The 18,357-nt window shown below is 45.9% G+C and overlaps 1 protein-coding gene across 1 annotated transcript in view; it reads left to right on the top strand.

The window, feature by feature from the left end:
• LOC150065219 (putative serine protease 47) overlaps positions 1–16,141 on the top strand; it is a 29,482-nt gene extending 13,341 nt beyond the window's left edge. Inside the window, exon 5 of the mRNA XM_090329787.1 lies at positions 14,924–16,141. Coding sequence (XP_090185913.1) covers positions 14,924–14,971 — 48 coding nt within the window. The 3' untranslated portion in view covers positions 14,972–16,141. The remainder of the gene's footprint in view (positions 1–14,923) is intronic.
• Positions 16,142–18,357: the final 2,216 nt, after the last annotated feature.

Consider the following 18,357-nt stretch of genomic DNA (forward strand, 5'->3'; position numbering starts at 1 on the left):
TTCTATGGCCAAAGGGTCTTCATAATTACCGCCTTCTGGCTCTTGTTTATTGAAAAGGATTTAGAGGTGCCTCAGAAAGGTAGATGTTCCTTCAGCATTTGTGTGGTCCTGTTATCTGGGTGTTAAAGCGTGGCTGGGAATGGTGGACAGACAGCTGTGGGGAGAGCATTCATAGATGTGCTGTCTGTGAGATGGGGTGCTGTCCATGGAGAAGTTGCTGGCCAGGAGGTCAGATGAGCCAAGAACTTTATCTTGTAGATCTCATGAGAATCATTAGGACAGCCAGAGGTGATCAGCTGGTGGAAAGTGACATGCATCAGTGGCTTTGGAGCTGGTGAAAGCCCGTAGAACCTCCAAGTCCCACTACTATCTCCACCCACCCTTTGGGGTATTAGGTAGATCAAGTATGCTTCTGATTTTGGACCAACACATCTTTGTGGAAAACTGAAGTTTCAACGTAAGGGAGGCTGTCCATGGGTCTTGGAGGCTGAGAGAATGTTGGTTTCTCTTTCAGAGGATCGTGGTTTGAGGAAACATTTTCTATTCTCTGAAAGCATGGGATAACAGCTCTGAGAGTTTATGTCTGCTTCATGCTTCTCTATAACATAGTGCACACATCTTCATTGTTTCTATTCCGTTCTGTAGCTGCTGCACAAGAGGAAACTTGCATGATCATGGTGGTTACTAGCTGGCCACACGATGCCACCTATCTCCTTGAGACTAACCCAGGGTTTCCGATCATGGATTTTCATGACATATCTCCCTGAAGCTAGGAGCCTGAGATAATGATTGAGGTAAGCTTAGTGTCCCACAAAGCTTGTGTGTTAATGACCTAGTCCCCAGCCAATGGTAGCTGGAAGAATCATTCCAAAGGTGGTTTCTAATACGAAGAATTTAGGTAACCAGAAGCTATCTTCAAAAGGGATATTGTGATTCCAGACTCTCTATGCTTTATAGATGCTGAGAGGTGTCTATGTTTTCTTTTTTTGTTTGTTTGTTTGCTTAAATCATGTGTACTTGACTATGATAAACATACCTGCTACAGGCTCAAACAGGCTCAAATAAAGTAGATAAAGTGACCCTGGATTGAGCCCCCAGAATATGTGAGCCCAAATTAGTCTTTCCTTCTTTTAAGATGTTTATCACACATGTTCTTAAAAAATCACAGTGAGGATAAAACAAAAGCAGCAGTCTGGATAAAGTCTACAGTGTTGGAGGTAGAGCTTAATGAAATGATTCTGGTGGTAGCTCGAAAGAGCAGAATGTTGACATGAATGTGCACAGTAAAGACTGAGCTCATGAGGCTTCAGATGGAAATAAGCACGGTTGGGTGTTGAACTAGTAGCTGCTTATATTTCATGTTGACACTGAATTTGTATGCATTCTTTCCATATGCTGAAACCATGTGAGGCTCAGATTAAAGGTGACAGAGTAAATGAATCTATCATGGTGTGATAGGAGTATGGCTAGATGCTTTTAGCAAGAGCTATATAGCAAAATACCACTTGAGCTTAGCCTTCACTTCCAGCTTTTTGCTAGTTAATCAGAGGTAAGCATCTCTTGGATTTTCTTGCCTGGACTGGCTTTAAAATGAAATCCTCAGATCTTAGCTTCCTAGGTAGCTAGAATTGCAGGTATGGGCCACCAGTTTCTGGTCATGATTCTCTTAATTTTTTTAAAAAAAGAATTATATTGTAATAGTTGTACAAAGATGTTTCGATTTAACATTTTGTTGGTGGTCATGGGGCTTGAACTCAGCCTGGGTGCTGTCCCTGAGTTGTTTTTGTTGTTTTTTTTTTCCCTCCTCAAGACTAGCACTCTATCACTTTGAGCCACAGTGCCACTTCCGGTTTTCTGGTGGTTAATTAGAAATAAGAGTCTCACCCACTTTCCTGCCGAGGCTGAGTTTGAACTGTGATCCTCAGATCTCAGCCTCCTGAGTAGCTAACATTACACGCATGAGACACCAGGCACCAGACACCTCAACATGTCATTTTTTGAGTACAAAGCATCTTGATTAATGCCATGCCTTCCAACATGATTTTTGCTTTTCTTTGAGTTCATTATCCAGTAATCAGAGCATCATTTGTTGAAGAGGCTATATTTTATCCAGTGCGTGTTTTAGGCTCCTTTATCAAAAGTTAAATGCAGCTGGGCTTGAACTCAGATCCTAGACACTGTCCTTGAGGCTTTTTTTTTTTTTTGGTCAAGGCTAGTACTCTATTACTTGGGTCACAGCTCCACTTCATTTTGGTAGATAAAATTCTCATGACTTTTCTGCCTTGGCTGACTGAGAACCATGGTTCTTTGATTTTAGCCTCCAGAGTAGCTAGGATTACAGGTATGAGTCACTGCACCTCTTCTGAGATCTTCTTATATAACTTATTTCATTTAGATGTTTATATGTATCTACTTTGAACAGGCACTACACAACAATCTTTCCCCAGAGCCCAGAGTCCAGGAGAATCCCTTGCAAATCTGAGTAAACATAAAAGAGAAATTATCAAAAGGTATTCACAAGAACAGGTATCTTCTGGTCATTTCCAGAGAGCATGGAATCTTCATGAATGGGGGAAGAATCCTTGTTAAGGTTTTCAGCTAAAGATTCCCCAGGAGCCAGTAGCTTCTTCCCCTAGAACAAAGCAGACAACAGGGCAATGGTAGAAAGGTGGAAGAAAAATCTACCACTCCTATTAGGTGGGGGAGGGTCATGTCGTGATGCGCACACAAGGACCTCTTAAGTAGGTGAAGCCCTATGAATGGGTTTTAAACAAGATCACAGAGAAATTCCAGTTTTCCAGTTCTAGAAGCAGTGGATGAAAGAACTGGATGAGCATGTGTGCACATTAGAGCCTCATATCTCTAGGTCTTTCCCTCTTCACCATCCTCATTCCTTATACAGCCCAGACTCTTGCTCAGCTGCCCCGAGCCTATGTTCCAACCAAACAATATTTATTGTCGCCATTTTAAATTCCCTCATCATCTCCAGGTTCACCATACTTTCCCCTCCTCCCCCTCCCACTGCTTTCCCCCTTCCTCTGCCATCATAAAGACCTTGGATCAGCACTAAGCAAAGAGGGCCCTTAGCTTAGCCTGTTGCAAAATGCAGTCCTGGTAAAATCTGACTTAGGCCCCAACTTTAAGGTCAAACTTCTATAGAGGGTAGCCCATTAACCCCACCCCACTGTCTTCAAATCTTTTCTTTTTTTCTCCTTCTCTTCTTCTGACTGTCTAATGACTCATGTGATCTCTTCTGGGGCTGTGACAGCTGAATCAGCTGCAAAGCCAAGTCTTTGCAAATTCCTCAAGGCAAGTCCCTGGATGGGAATTCTTTTCTAGGGTGCACGAGGCTCTAATGTGAGCTCTTTTCTTGGACATGACAGGTGGAAGGGGATCCAGGCTACTGCCTCTTCCCTTGGACAATGAAGGTCTTGGGACTTGGTGTTCAGAGCACAGAAGGGTGGAGGATCTGGGGCTCTGTGATATTCCCTAGCATAGGAGATGGTACTCAGTGCCCAGCAAGGAAGCCAGGCTGGGGACACCTTTCTTGTCCACCTTCCTATCCCCTGGTAGCTTGCATGGAGTCCCAGAAGGAGACTCTTCCATGTGATGCAGTGTGTCTCCGGAGCCCAGATGTTGGTGTTGGGACCCATGTCCATGGGGAGAAGCCATGGACCACGTGGCTCCAGTGAAGGAGACCCTTGACCCCCTGGAGGACAGCAGCCGCATCAGGCATCAACTGCTCCACATCGCTTCCACCGTGGCTCTGATCATCACTGGAAACGCTTTGCACCGTGCCGGCTTCTGCACTGACTCCTTGTTGGCGGCGCTGGTCTTGTCTATCTGCCCCTTGGCAGGTGGCCGACTCAGAAACACCTGTGTCTACTCTGGGCGCCCCAAGACGCTTCTCCACTATCTGTGGGAGGAGAAAATGAATAGGCAATGGCTTTGCATCTGTCTGGAAGAGACCCAAGGACAGGCGACAACCAGAGGCATTGCCTCCTTGGCTGCAGACACACACACTAGTGCTTGCCACCTCCCCACTGGGAGCCCCTCCCTGCTCCGCGTGTCCTTCCTTCCTGCCCACACCCACATCTTCCATTAGGAATGACCTGGAAGGCCAGGACTCCCCAGGAGCCTGGGGCCATGGCCCCTCCCTTCTGGTTGTGCTCCCTTCTACCCCTCCTGATCTACCTTCCCTCAGTCCTTCCTGTGCTTACCTGGTCAGGGGTAAGTCCTTCTTCCTGTTCCAGCTGTGGTTTGGAGGAAAGCAGTCCTTCCAGGAATGTGGGATGGATGATGGCCTCCAGGAGGGTGTCAGTGTGTGTAGAAAGGAGCAACCTGTGTCAAGGGGACTTAGAGGAGACAGGAAGGAATGACCTCCCCCAATGGGTACAAGCACAATTGTTAAATATTAATACACACATACACACATAGACACACACACCAGATCAGCAGCTAGGGAATCGAGCTTCATTCAGAAGGCTAGGGATTGTGGCAGAGAGCAGATCTGAAGATGTTATCCACATTTGCCATAAAATCCTCTTCGGAGGTAGAGGTGGTCAATGAGGCTCAGGAGCTCTGCGTCTGAGCAGTTCTTATTCAGTCCCCCCTACTGCTCCATTTCTCCCCTCCTCCCCCTCCTCCATCTAATGATTCATGTGTTCTTTCCTGAGGCTGTGAAGGTCCAACCAGGCCCAAAGTCAAGTCCTGTTTTCTAGACTGTTCAAGGCAAGGCCCTGGGTGGGAATTATTTTCCACAGTGCACAAGTCTCTAATGCAAGTGTGTTTCTCCAATTTGACAGGTGGAGGGCAATCCAGGCTGTGGCTTTTCCTGTGGGGAAATGAGCCTGGGTACTTGGTTTCCAAGCAGAGGTGGATGGTGGGGGATCTGGATCTCTGTGACATTCCCTAAGACAAGAGATGGTACTGCGAGCCCAGCAAGAAGGCCAGGCTGGAGAGACAGCCCTTCCTTGTTCGCATTCCTCTCACTTGTTAGCTTGTGTGGAGCCCCTTCAGAAGAGTCTTCTCTGAGACCTGCTATATCTCTGGACCCCAGGCACTGAGGGTGGAGTTCATGCCCTTGAAAGAACCAGTGGACAGCGTGGCTTCCAGTGATGAAGATCCATGTCAACTCTGGGGGACAACAGCATTTTTGGGCATCAGCAATCGGGCCTCTGTGGCACTGTGTATCTGGTGGTCACAGGAAAACTATTTCTGTGCTGCAGATATCTATGTTCTTTGTTGGGGTCTGTGGTCATCTCTGACTGCATGTTGGCAGTAGAATGTAGGGGTCAAGACATGCTATGGTGGGGGGAGGGGCAGAGATCCAGCAGGGCTGGGTGGGGACTGACATATGTTCCATTAAGGGCTCTGGTGGGTGGACCTAAATGTCGGTTTCCTTTGAATAATACAGTGTGATAAGATGATTGGTGGGTGCCCAGGCACCTTTAATCTCTCTCAGATGCAAAATAAAATGGTTTTGCTGATGTTTTCTTCCTTCAATTCTTCATCCATAATCCTGGTTTTCTTTTCCTCATTTACCCTGCTTCCTCTTGCACAGGTAGGTTCTTGAACAATTTAAATGGTTGTCCAAACTCTGTGTTTACATTCTATCTTAAGTACACATGTGTGTATGTATGTGTACATACACATATTGAATGTTTATACAATGTGTACATGTATATACATACTGTGTATGCATTTTATGTAAATACATTTGGTGGTTAATGTGATGACATAGACTATGGAGTAGTCAATGCAGTCTGTGGATTTTGTGGCAATAGAGATGGATGTGAGGAAAAGAAGAGCAGAAAAATCTTCCCTTGCCCTAAGGTGAAGGTGATTAGTGTTTTTTTCTTTTTCTTTTTTTATTGTATCTTATTATCAGGGTTATGTATGGAGGGGTTATAGTTACATTCGTCAGGTGGTGGTATATTATTTCTTGAACTTTGCTACCCCTTCCCATGTTTTCCTCCGGTTGATTAGTATTTTCCTTTTCCTCTTTATGCAGACATTAGAAGTATTGTATTTATGGAATGGCTGTCCATTTTGAGAAAATCCAGGCTTCCAACCTCTAACCCTCATTTTTCTGTATCTCTCCCACAGTAATGGGAGCTGTCTGCTGTGGCCCCAGAGGTTAAAGAAGCATGTCTTCAGCAGAAATCATAAATTTATGTTTGTGTTTTGACCTATATCCAGGCTAGTGATTTTCTCATATTATTTTGTGAAATTTCTTTGAAACAGAACACTGTTGGCAGGTAAGCTTGTAGCCCTATGCTAAGGTACATTGACCAAAAGGGATTGTTTCATGAAATTTCTCAAGTCCATAGCCTACAAACCTTCTCCCAGCTTTGCTACATTTGTGTGGTCTCATTCTCAACAACTCTCCAGTTTTCTCATGGAAAATTCTGTTTTCTCCCACCTATATTTTTGCATGAACTAGTGTATATTTCCATCACATTCTATCACTGTGTAGTCAGTTACAGAAGTGAGCAAACATGGTGGTTACCCAATTGCATATGTCTTCTGTTGTGTGTAAGAACTGCTTTCTTACATGTGCCTAACATTTCTGTCCTGTCTGGCAGCTTCCCTATACAACTCTTGCTAGATCTTAATTGGGAGGCTGTAGATGTGTAGATATAACCAAATTATTCCAAGTATAATTTGTGAAGACACATCACACAAAGGAGTAGATAACAGTTCTTTGGACCCTGGCTTGTGACAAGTGTTGCAGAAAGACCACAGGCCATGTTGAATGCTGAGGAAAAAGAAAAAAAAAAAAAAAACTAGTGAAATTGCACTGAGGAAGCATCACTGTGTTTCTGTGGATAGATGCCCTCCCCCCGCTCCCATGCTCTTGAGGAGACAGAATAGTGAGAGCATATATCTTGTCTTTGCAGCTATTCAATGGGAAAATCTTGGCAGTAAAAGCTTGGAGGATCTTCCTGCTGTTGTGCCAAGATTGTCCCATGTTCTGGGAATGACTCCCCCTCCTTTGTTTAGGGCCCATGTACTTGAACCCCAGGTGGTAACAGCTTGGTGCTCAGTGGTTAGACACCTGAGCTCTGATTCGACCAGTGGTTTGAGTCAAATAGCCAATCAGGTCATTGTACTTTCCCTATAAAAGCAGTGTGAAGTTCTTGCTCAGGGCCTTTTCAGCGTTGCCTGCTGCTGGTACGCAGAGGCCCGAGTCTAGACTCGTAAATAAAATGATCCCTGCTCTTTAGCTTTGACTGTGGCCTCTGGTGGTCTTTTCGGGGTTCTAGGAATTCGCGTACAACACTGCCACCATGTGGCATGAGAAAGTATTTGAAACTTGCAATGACCCCCCCCCCCATGCTATTTGTAAAATTGATCCAAATAGGCTCAAGTTGTTAAGTTCACTCAACATTTAACAAAAAAACTTTAAGCATTTGTGTATCAATATTTACCGGAGGATCTCTGTGTGAAATAAATGTACATAGTAGAGTCAGTGTACTAGAGCTCTAGTAACAGGACAAATCACCAGGTTGGAAACTGCGTGAAGGCTCTTTAATGGAATTTGCTGATGGTTAAGTGTGTGGGTGCTAGCTTGGTAACTTTGAGAATCATGAGTAATCGAATCTCAACAGGTGGTTTTAAGGAAAGTTGATCACCATGGCCCCATCTCATATGGCCCACGCATGTGCATGAAGAAGGCTCTCTAACACTGCCTGCTAGAAGCCAGAGAAGCACAGGGATGTGCATAATGGGTCAGGGAAGGCATGGACTTGGGCCTGCAGGAGCATAGATGCGCAGGCGCAAGCGTAAATGGGGGGGGGGGTGCAAGCCTAGATGCGCAGGCGCAATCGCAGGGGCACAGGCACTAGCGCAGATGGCGGGTGTAAGCATAGCTGCGCAGGTGCAAGCAACAGATGGCGGTGCAAGCACAGATGCGCAGGCGCAAGCACAGATGCGCAGGCGCAAGCACAGATGCGCAGGTGCAAACAAAGGACTGGCACCTGAGAGTGAGGTTGCGCAGGCGCGAGCTCGGAGGACAGTTTTCTAACGGTCGTGGCTCCCATGACGACGTCGAGAGTTATTTATCCAAAAAAACAAAGGTAATGGAAACTTAGAGCTAACGCCTTCTAACATGTTACTGCATTGCCCCCCCCCCCTACCCCTCACCCCACAGTGGGTTTTGATTCCCTGTGCCTGTAGGAGGGACCCACTGGGCCTCCATGAGCCCTGAGCCTGGCCTGGTACCTGGCAGTGAGTCCACCATGGATGCTGGCTAGAGCTACAGTGCTGGGCTTCTTGCTTGCAGCAGGGATGGGGGCGGGGGGGGGGGTGTGGAGGCTAACAGTTGTGGTGAACCTAATGTCACTGCAAAGTAATGGAAGTTCCAACAGACTTTGTTTCACTTATGAACCTCATGGAAGCAAGCAAAACTATCAAGCATCCCTGTTTGGACCACTTTCCTCAGTCCTATTAGTGCCTTTACAGAATGTAATAATAAGAGGGGGTGGGGGGAGGGAAATGGGGACCAAGACATGTGAAAGGGTATCAATGTATGGGAATTAATGCACCTTCTATCTGGCAAATACCATGTAACCCTTCTATTAATTACAATAAAAATATATGGAAAAAAAAGAATGCAATAAGTTTCCTTAGACGGATGTTGTCCTATGATGACCGACTTCCTGTGGGTTCAGGAGTCTGGATAAAAAACAGAAATCTTGTATTTATTAAGTTTAAGAAAAGGTATTTATATGAAAGAGGATTGGCTAGTTCGTTGGATGCACCTCATCTTTGAAGTGCAATGTAACTGTATAATGTGTATGTATCCTTGTTGGAAGTCACTGAGCATTTTTAAATATGGGAAGGCATATTTTGATTTATGATAATTACAGTGTAATTATCATAAAAATGTGATATTCTTGGCTACCTGGAGACTGAAAATTCAGAGGATATTTTTTTCTTTATTTATTTTAAAGTTGATGAACAGGGGTTACAGTTTTGTAAGTAAGGTGATCAGTACATTTTTTTTTATTACATGTGGGATTTGAACTCTGGGCTTGAGCATTGTCCCCGAGCTATTCAGCTCAAGGCTCCTGCCCTACCTCTTGAGCCACATTGCCACTTCCGGTTTTCTGGTGATTAATATAACAGTCTCACCCATTTTTTAGTGCTTTGAACCACGATCCTCAGATCTTTGCATTCTGAGTAGCTAGGATTACAGGCATGAGCCACCATGACCGGTTTACACTTTTTTTTTCTTTTTTCTTTTTTTTTTTTTTTTGCCAGTCCTGGGGCCTGAACTCAGGGCCTGAGCACTGTCCTTGGGCACTTTTTGCTCAAGGCTAGCACTCTGCCACTTGAGTCATAGCACCACTTCCAGCTTTTTCTGAGTATATGGTACTGAGGTATTGAACTGAGGGCTCTGTGCATGCTATGTGAGCACTCTACCACTAGACTACGCTCCTGGCTTACATTTCTTTTTAAACATTGTTATCCCCCTCCCTCATTTTCTCCCACTTTCCCCTCCTACTCTCCTTCCCCCAAGTTTTAAAGTTCATTTTCAACTTAATGTCTACTAAAGTCATGACTTTTTTTTTTTGGTCATTTATCGAACAGTGACATAGGGGCTGTCACCAAGTCTCCTGCAGTACTTAGATCTCAGGAACAGGAGCAGATCTTTCAGAGCAACCATCATGATGTCAGCACTGAGACAACAAAAAATGAAGAATAGATGAGGATGTGGCTTTTTAGTCTCCACAGCTCATTTAGTAACATGCTATTGTATAAAATTCATTCCAGCTACTTGATTTTGTGTCCAAAGTGACCTGACTTACTCCTCTGACCTCAACACTGTCCTGCAGGTTGAAATTCACTGTCCCCCCCCTCAATTTGTAAATGAGGCACTAGGCTTAGCTCTAGGACCTCCTTTCCTGGGGTTTTAGTCTTGCTTTCCATGGACAGGGGACCTTGCATTAGGAGGCAGACCTGGAAGGCTTTGTGTCTGTGTTATGTGAGTTTGTCCAGAAGGGTCAGGAGGACTGGGTGTCCATAAGCATCATCTCCAATCACTAAGTATCCTTCACTTTCCTTCATTCATGAGAAATTAAGAAGCCTGTTAATTACACCTACTAGATTTTCCAGTTATCTGATTGTCTACATAGTGTCACAGCAGCAGATGTCAGATAGACCACCTGATAATGAGGTAGGACTCCTGCCTAGAGTGAGGATTTCTCTTGTGCTGCAGCACACTGCAGCAACAAAAACAGTTTTATATGTGAAATGTGCTCTCCTTTACATTTTTATATTTTTATATTTTCAAATACCAATTTTTGGTAACTTTTAAAAATTGTACTTTGTTCTTTGTCTTCAAAACACAGATGATTAATAGTTTTTAATCAAATTGCTGAATGTGTGTCTTGACTCGTGTGTGTGTGTGTGTGTGTGTGTGTGTGTGTGTGTGTGTGTGTGCTCCAGGGAATTGATTTTGAGTATATTTGTATGTATAGGAAATAAGGAAAAGGTATGAAATAGAACACAATGAGATTTTTATGTATGTAGGAGTTGCATGTGGATATTTTGTAAATGTGGGGTCCAGAACCTTTGGTAGTCTCTTTGTGCTGGTTATTATGGATGTTTCTGTATGAACTGAGGGCATACTATACTTCTATGAATGTGTGCATGCACTTGAGGGAAGGCTATGTCTTCCTGTTGCTTTGTCTGTTTGATCTGTATACAGATCATATCCTAGAGTTTACATATGGAGTACATACACACGATGTGTAGTTGAGAATATAAAAGATACGTTTTTCTGTTACGAGGTTTTGAAAGAGTGGGTTGTTGTGCATCCTTAGGCATTATGAGCTGCATATATATTGCCTAGGAATGTAGATAGACTTTGTTCTCGGGATGGACACTTGTATGTGCTTCTACTTGTTGATGTGAGGTGGTATGCTTGTTTGGGGGCATGGAGCATCACCTGGGAATGTTTGGAGGAGGTCATGATATTTATGTGTCTGATTGAGATGGATTGCTATGTTTGCATGTTTGTAACACAGGCTGTTTGTTGTACGTGTTTAATTTAGGAGTGGAGAATTGTGTTTTAGATTAAGAAGGGTATGAGTCTGATGCAAATCTTCTCATGTATTCCTGGAAACTGAAAATCCATTCTGGATGCTAGGAGGCCTTACGTTTTGTGATGATAAGGATATGTGTACTTTAAGTTTTATTTGAGGGTGGTTGAGGGTAGTTTTCATTTATTGAAATAAAATTTGTTTGCTTTGACTGAACTCAGGGATTTGAGCTTACTGGGAAAGTTTTGTTTGAGTCACATCTCCACTCTGAGTATGTGTTTTTGTAATCTACACCGAATATTATGATTACATTGGAGTTTCAAGGGTAGGTGTTTTTTTTTTTTTTTTTTTTTTTTTTTGTAAAAGTGGCCATCATTCCCTAGGTAAGTAGGCCCTGGAAAGTGACCTAGAAACGGTTTCCACCTTAGCCCACACGTGGGGGGCTAACACAGGAAAACTCGTTAAGACACTGGAGATACATTGTCCAGCTGCATAACTTTTCAAAGTAATTGAAGCCAGAGGATGTATTTGGGCATTTTCCTTGATTAAAAATATAAAAAAGAACAGCACAGCAATTTCTCATGACTCATTATTTACATTCATTAGGAACCTCATGATCCTGCACTATAATGTGAGATTTGTCTGTGGTTTGCTCTTACTCTCAGTGAACATCTTTTAGTTTCCCAAACACTTTTTACAAACATACTCCGTACAAGGCTGGAACCATGATCTTGTTATAATCTAAGGCAGAACGCATTCCAAAGACAATGGTGTAAAGGCAGGATTTGTTTTTTGGAGGTTGGAAAATGAACCTTTGCTCAGAGATTTCTCAGTTACCATGTATTCTTTAAAATAAGCTCAAAGGCCATTGTCTGCTGAGAAAGCTTATGTGATGCTCTTACAACTGAGAGTTCAGTGAAGAGTTTCTTAAGTCTCTACTGCAAACATGCTGGGTAGTTGTGTCTCTTGAAAACCTGGCTGGGGGGAAGGATCTGTGAGTGCGTCATTAGGTTCTGTGGGATTCTCAGCTCTCACTTGGACACAAAAATTTTCACCCAGATCCCACAGAAGTACATTTTTTTTGCCAGCCCTGAGCCTTGAACTCAGGGCTTGAGCACTGTCCTTGGGCTTTCTCAAGGCCAGAGCTCTACCACTTGAGCCACAGTACCACTTCTGGTTTTTTTTTCTATGTATATGGTAGCAAGGAATCAAATCTGAGTCTGTGTTCATGCTAGGCAAGAACTCTACAACTAGGCCCAACTCCCGGCCTCAGAAGTACATTTTTTTTTTTTTGCCAATCCTGGGCTTGGGCTCAGTGTCTGAGTACTGTCCCTGGATTTTCTCAAGGCTAGGGCTTTACCACTTGAGCCTCAGCACCACTTCTGGCTTTTTGCTATGTATGTGGTATGAGGAATTAAACCCAGGTCTTCGTGAATGCTAGGCAAGCACTCTACCACTAAGCCAAACTCCCAGCCCCAGAAGTACATTTTTTAAAAGGAAACCTTGCTGTCTGTCCTGATAGCCAGCCCTGACACAATACCTGATTTTCCCTGAGCCTCAAGTAGAACCTGTGTCTAGTGATGGCCAATGATTCACTAGACTCTGGCAGGAGAGGACAATTTGCAGTTGCTTGGTCAGGTTCAGACAGAATGATTGTATCCTTAATCCACGGATTCTCAGCAATGCTGCTTAATATCTACAGCCCAGGAGAATGTCAACTCTGACTGAAAATTAAAGTGCAGCCTCAAAAAGGCATCCACAATAGCTGTTCTCTCCAGGTCACTGCCAGAGCGCATGGTATCCTCATGGATAAGGGAACAGTTCTTGCTGAGGTTGTCAGCTGAAGATGCCCCAGGACGATGTACCTGCTTTCCCTGGGGCCAGGCCTTTTCTCCCCTGGAGCCACTCACTTGGGAAGACCATGGCTAGTTGAGAACCTGTTCAGCCAAGACATGGGGCAGTTTAGGGAGTAGAAAGGAGTTCTCTAGGCTCCTAGGCTCATTCCTACAGAATTGGATGACAGTAGCGAGGTGGAAAGCACAAAACTGACTCTTCTAACTAGGTATTGGTGGATCACATAATAATGTGCTGTGCACACAAGGACTTTTTAACATGGCGAGGCCTTATGAGAAGGTTATGAACAAGAGAACAGAGAAATTGCAGTGTCTGTGCTTACAGGGGCAGTGGGCCAATCTGGATGGAAGAACTAGATAGGCATGTGTTTACTATAGATCTTGACATCTTTCCCTCCTCACCATTCTCATCCTTGCACATCCCAGATACCGGCTCAGCTGTTCTGAGGGCAATGTTCCAACCAAAATATGTTTGTTTATTCTTCATAATTACAACTCCCCCCTCACATAAAACTCCCTCCCCATCTGAGCTCACTGCACCTTCCCTTCATTCCTACTATTTTCACTACCCTCCACTTCCACTGCTACCCTAAGGAGTCCTAGATCAGCACTGAGTGAGGAAGACCTTTTTGCTTGCTGGGTTGTAGAATGCAAGCCAGGTGAGATCTCACTCAGGCCCCGACTAGTTTCAATGCTTTTTCTTCTTCCTCTTCTTCTTAACTTCCAGTGCTTCATGCTTTCTCTTCTGAGGCTATGACAGCTGAATTATACCCAAAGCCAAGTCCTTTGCAAACTCCTCAAGGCAAGTCCCTGGATGGGAATTCTTTCTAGGGTGCACGAGGCTCTAATGCGAGCTCTTTTCTTGGACATGACAGGTGGAAGGGGATCCAGGCTACTGCCTCTTCCCTTGGACAATGAAGGTCTTGGGACTTGGTGTTCAGAGCACAGAAGGGTGGAGGATCTGGGGCTCTGTGATATTCCCTAGCATAGGAGATGGTACTCAGTGCCCAGCAAGGAAGCCAGGCTGGGGACACCTTTCTTGTCCACCTTCCTATCCCCTGGTAGCTTGCATGGAGTCCCAGAAGGAGACTCTTCCATGTGATGCAGTGTGTCTCCGGAGCCCAGATGTTGGTGTTGGGATCCATGTCCATGGGGAGAAGCCGTGGACCACGTGGCTCCAGTGAAGGAGACCCTTGACCCCCTGGAGGACAGCAGCCGCATCAGGCATCAACTGCTCCACATCGCTTCCACCGTGGCTCTGATCATCACTGGAAACGCTTTGCACCGTGCCGGCTTCTGCACTGACTTCTTGTTGGCGGCGCTGGTCTTGTCTATCTGCCCCTTGGCAGGTGGCCGACTCAGAAACACCTGTGTCTACTCTGGGCGCCCCAAGACGCTTCTCCACTATCTGTGGGAGGAGAAAATGAATAGGCAGTGGCTTTGCATCTGTCTGGAAGAGACCCAAGGACAGGCGACAACCAGAGGCATTGCCTCCTTGGCTGCAGACACACACACTAGTGCTTGCCACCTCCCCACTGGGAGCCCCTCCCTGCTCCGCGTGTCCTTCCTTCCTGCCCACACCCACATCTTCCATTAGGAATGACCTGGAAGGCCAGGACTCCCCAGGAGCCTGGGGCCATGGCCCCTCCCTTCTGGTTGTGCTCCCTTCTACCCCTCCTGATCTACCTTCCCTCAGTCCTTCCTGTGCTTACCTGGTCAGGGGTAAGTCCTTCTTCCTGTTCCAGCTCCTCAGTGAGGGCCAGGAGATCCAGCTGTGGTTTGGAGGAAAGCAGTCCTTCCAGGAATGTGGGATGGATGATGGCCTCCACCTGGGCCCGAGGAAGAGGGTGTCAGTGTGTGTAGAAAGGAGCAATGTGTGTCAAGGGGACTTAGAGGAGACAGGAAGGAATGACCTCCCCCAATGGGTACAGCACAGAAATTGAATGTCATCTCCCTCTCTCCCTCCCTCCCTCTCTCCTTCCTTTGCTTCCTCCCTCCTCCCCCGCTTTCCCCCCACAGGTGAGCAGCCAGGAAATCATGCTGAATTCCAAGGGCCAGGGAAGGTAGCAGAGAGCAGAGCTGGAGATGGAGCCCACATTTGCCATGAAATCTTCCTGGGAGCAGAGCTGGTCAATGCGGCTCAGGAGCTCTGGGTCTGAGCAGATGTCCTCAACATCTGTTATTCCATGTCCTCCTCTTTGGATGTGCCCTCAGACATGTGAGTGGACATTTCTGGAAGGCCCTCCTCCAGTCAGTTCATGATGGCTATGTACTCCTCCACGGCTTCCGGTGGGATCTCTTCAGATGTCGTGGTCTCTGGCAGCCTCTGACCTGTGAGTGCTGATGGTTGGGCAGACCGAGCTTTGAGGTCAGTCTTTGTGGAGTTGCCCTCTAAGAGAGAGGAAAACAAGCCAATGCATGGATGGGGAAATGAGCTTCACCACAAGATTGCTAGGGAACAGAGTTTACTAGAAGGATGCCAGACCAAGGCCATCATAGATCTGGAACAAGAGGAGATACTGCACCACGTGGGTCACATAGGACTGCCATGTGGGAACAAATTCAGAGACACTGAGGCTCTAGTGCTCTCCACATCCAAACCCTGATCCTGAGCAGGTGTTGTCCAGGGTGCTAGGATCGTGGAGAATGGAGCTACAGATCTAGCCCCGACATTAACCAGTTCCATACTATCTACATAAGAAACCTCAGGCTTTAGAGGAATGCTTTGCTTCAATTGTAACAGCAACACCTGTATCTGAAAGAGGAGCTCTGGATGTGGGTAAATCCTTCCAGAACCCTTTTGGACACCTTATGGACTATGATCTCCAGTAGAACATTGAGAGACCATACCTGGCTGCTAGAGACTGTCAGGGAATGAGGGCCTTGGAGAATCTGGCTTCAGTGGGATTGTATGAGGCTGGCCCTGGAAATGCGTTATCACCTGCAATTCTGAATTCTCCATCTCCTCAGTAGCCTCACACTCCATGAACCTGGGCAGTGAGAGAGGCACAGACTGAGCTGACTGGGAGATGAGTTCCAGTTCCCAGCAGAACAACGTGGAGGGTGTGGGAAAATGACTATAAGGTATTTGTCTGCTACCAGAAGGCTGTTGCTGATAAAGGGTGAAAACAAGGTGTAAAGAAGGGAGTGATATTCTCCAAAAAGAAATGTGCTTTTAACCTGACTTATGTAACTCAACCCCTGTGTATAATTCCAATTATAATTTTTAAAATCATAGATCAAGGAGACTTTAAATCTCCCAGGATTGCACGGAACCAAGAGACCCAGGAAGGGCCTTCCATGACCATCTTCAAGGTCTATTCTGGCCCTGCTCCTAACCACAGGAGGTGACTATCAGAAGTTGATCAAGATTTGAACAATGCAGAGAACAAAGATTTGAAGTTAAAAGTTTGAGATTGTAGAGCAGGGATGGTCCCCACAGAGTCACGAGCCACTGATGTCTGGAGCAACATTTTTCTTTGCACAACTCTATTTTGGAAGTGACCACTTACTGACTGATTTCTCCTCCTGAGCTGACCCTTACGCCTCTGGTAGGGTAGACTAGGCATCAGTGAGGCAGGAGTTGTGAGGACCTCACGGGAGCACAGCCCGCACCTCGGGTAGACTGCCACTCAGAAACGTGTCAGGAGAGGAGGTCTTCTGGGTGTATCCACACCCTTCCTGGCAGTATGAGTGATGAGCCCCACCAGGGCCAGGTGTGAGTTTCTGTCCTCCTCCATCACACAACCCCAGTCCAGGGTCCCTCACTCACTTGGCCGCCATCTTGTGGTAGCTCATGCGGTCATAATTGCTTAGGCACTGCCGTTCCTGAAGGCCTCTCCACAGGCCCTGGTCCAGGGACATGGTGGACTTGAGCTGGGCCAGGGACCGAAGCACTGGGCTGCAATTCATCAGGGTCAGTCACAGTCCACAGGTGACCTTCCATCCCCAGTTGACCCAGCCCAGTACACAACTTTGTTCTCCTCACCCCTACTGCCCTCACGTCCTACTCCAGGATGAACTCTTATTTCCTGGTCCCCCTTACTGACCACAGAAATCAGTAGTCAGGGCAGCGCTGGCCTCCCTCATGTTCCCGTGAGTGCTTTCTGTTAATGTGCATTGTAGACTGAGTGAGTTTGTTCTTCAGAATTGACATGTTGAAGCCTTAATCCACCAAGCGATGCTGCTGCAGACAGAGTCATGGAGGTGACAGCCCTAGGACAGGGCAGGGCCCTTGGAGAGACAGGAAGAGCAGCCAAAGCTACCTCTCAGCCCTGGAGGACAGGGTCAAGGTAGCCGTAGGGAGAGCCATCTCCAGACATGGAATCTGAGAATTCCATCCTCTGGACTGTGAGAGAGGAATGTCTAGTTTTGATTACCAGTTCCACAAGTTGGAGTGATGGCCTAAGCTGAGTGACAAATGCATGGAATGGTCTTGAGCCTAAATCCAAATTGTGGCACCTTGTGTGTAGAGAGCTATTACATTCGCCATTACAAGATGGCGCTGGCATCCGCCTTGTGGTTGCGCCACTGAGTTGTTTGTCTGAAAGTTTCCAGGAAAAGATGTGATTGTTCTTGAGCTTTATGCATGATTGGAAGTATGTGTAATGCCATATTGCTACTTGTTTAGAATGTGCTATAGAGGTGTACTTATATTATTGGCTATAGAATTGTAAGAAAGCAAATGTGATTGGATGATGGGCCTATAAAAGCCCAGGGTTTTGAGGAAGTCGGGGTCGACCCGGCATAGCTGTAAGCTTGCTGAATAAACTGCTGCTCGAGAAGAAGTCTCACGTGTTGCGTCTTCCTTGCCGGCCGAGGGGACAGCGACATCTGGTGGCCCGTACGGGGATTTCATTTCCAACAGACTTCAGAACTCGAGGTGGTGCACCGGTAAGTTTCCCAGGTAAGGGGAACCAATTAAAGTCCTAGATAAGAGAGACCTATTAAGGTCTTGGGAGAGTAGGACCAATTAAAGTCCTAGATAAGAGAGACCTATTAAGGTCTTGGGAGATTAGGACCAATTAAAGTCCTGGGCAGAGGGGACCAATTACATTTGCTCTTTTCTGTAGATAAAGAAAGAGCGGGAGGTTTTCTCCATTATAAGATGGGGGCCTCGGAATCTACACAATTAGTAACAGCTTTAGATGCTCTTTTGCGAGCAAAGGAATTGAAAGTGAAACAAAGTACTCTCAGACTCTTTCTATTAAATATAGAAGAGGTGGCTCCTTGGTTCTCAGTTTCTGGGAACCTCTCACTCCCTGCCTGGGAAAAGCTAGGGAAAGATTTAGATAGAGCTGCGGAAAAGGGCAGACTCGGACCAGGAGTGAAGCCTATATGGAAATTAATTAGGAGCTGCATGACTGATGAACGGTGCAGCACTGCCCTGGTGGAAGGAAAGATAGCTCTAGAGGAATTTAAAGAAGAGAATAGATCCTTGTCCCTGTCTAGGC

This window comes from Megascapheus bottae, chromosome 3 (genome assembly GCF_031878675.1).
Source record: "Megascapheus bottae isolate mThoBot1 chromosome 3, mThoBot2.hap1, whole genome shotgun sequence".
NCBI classification, from domain to species: domain Eukaryota; kingdom Metazoa; phylum Chordata; class Mammalia; order Rodentia; family Geomyidae; genus Megascapheus; species Megascapheus bottae.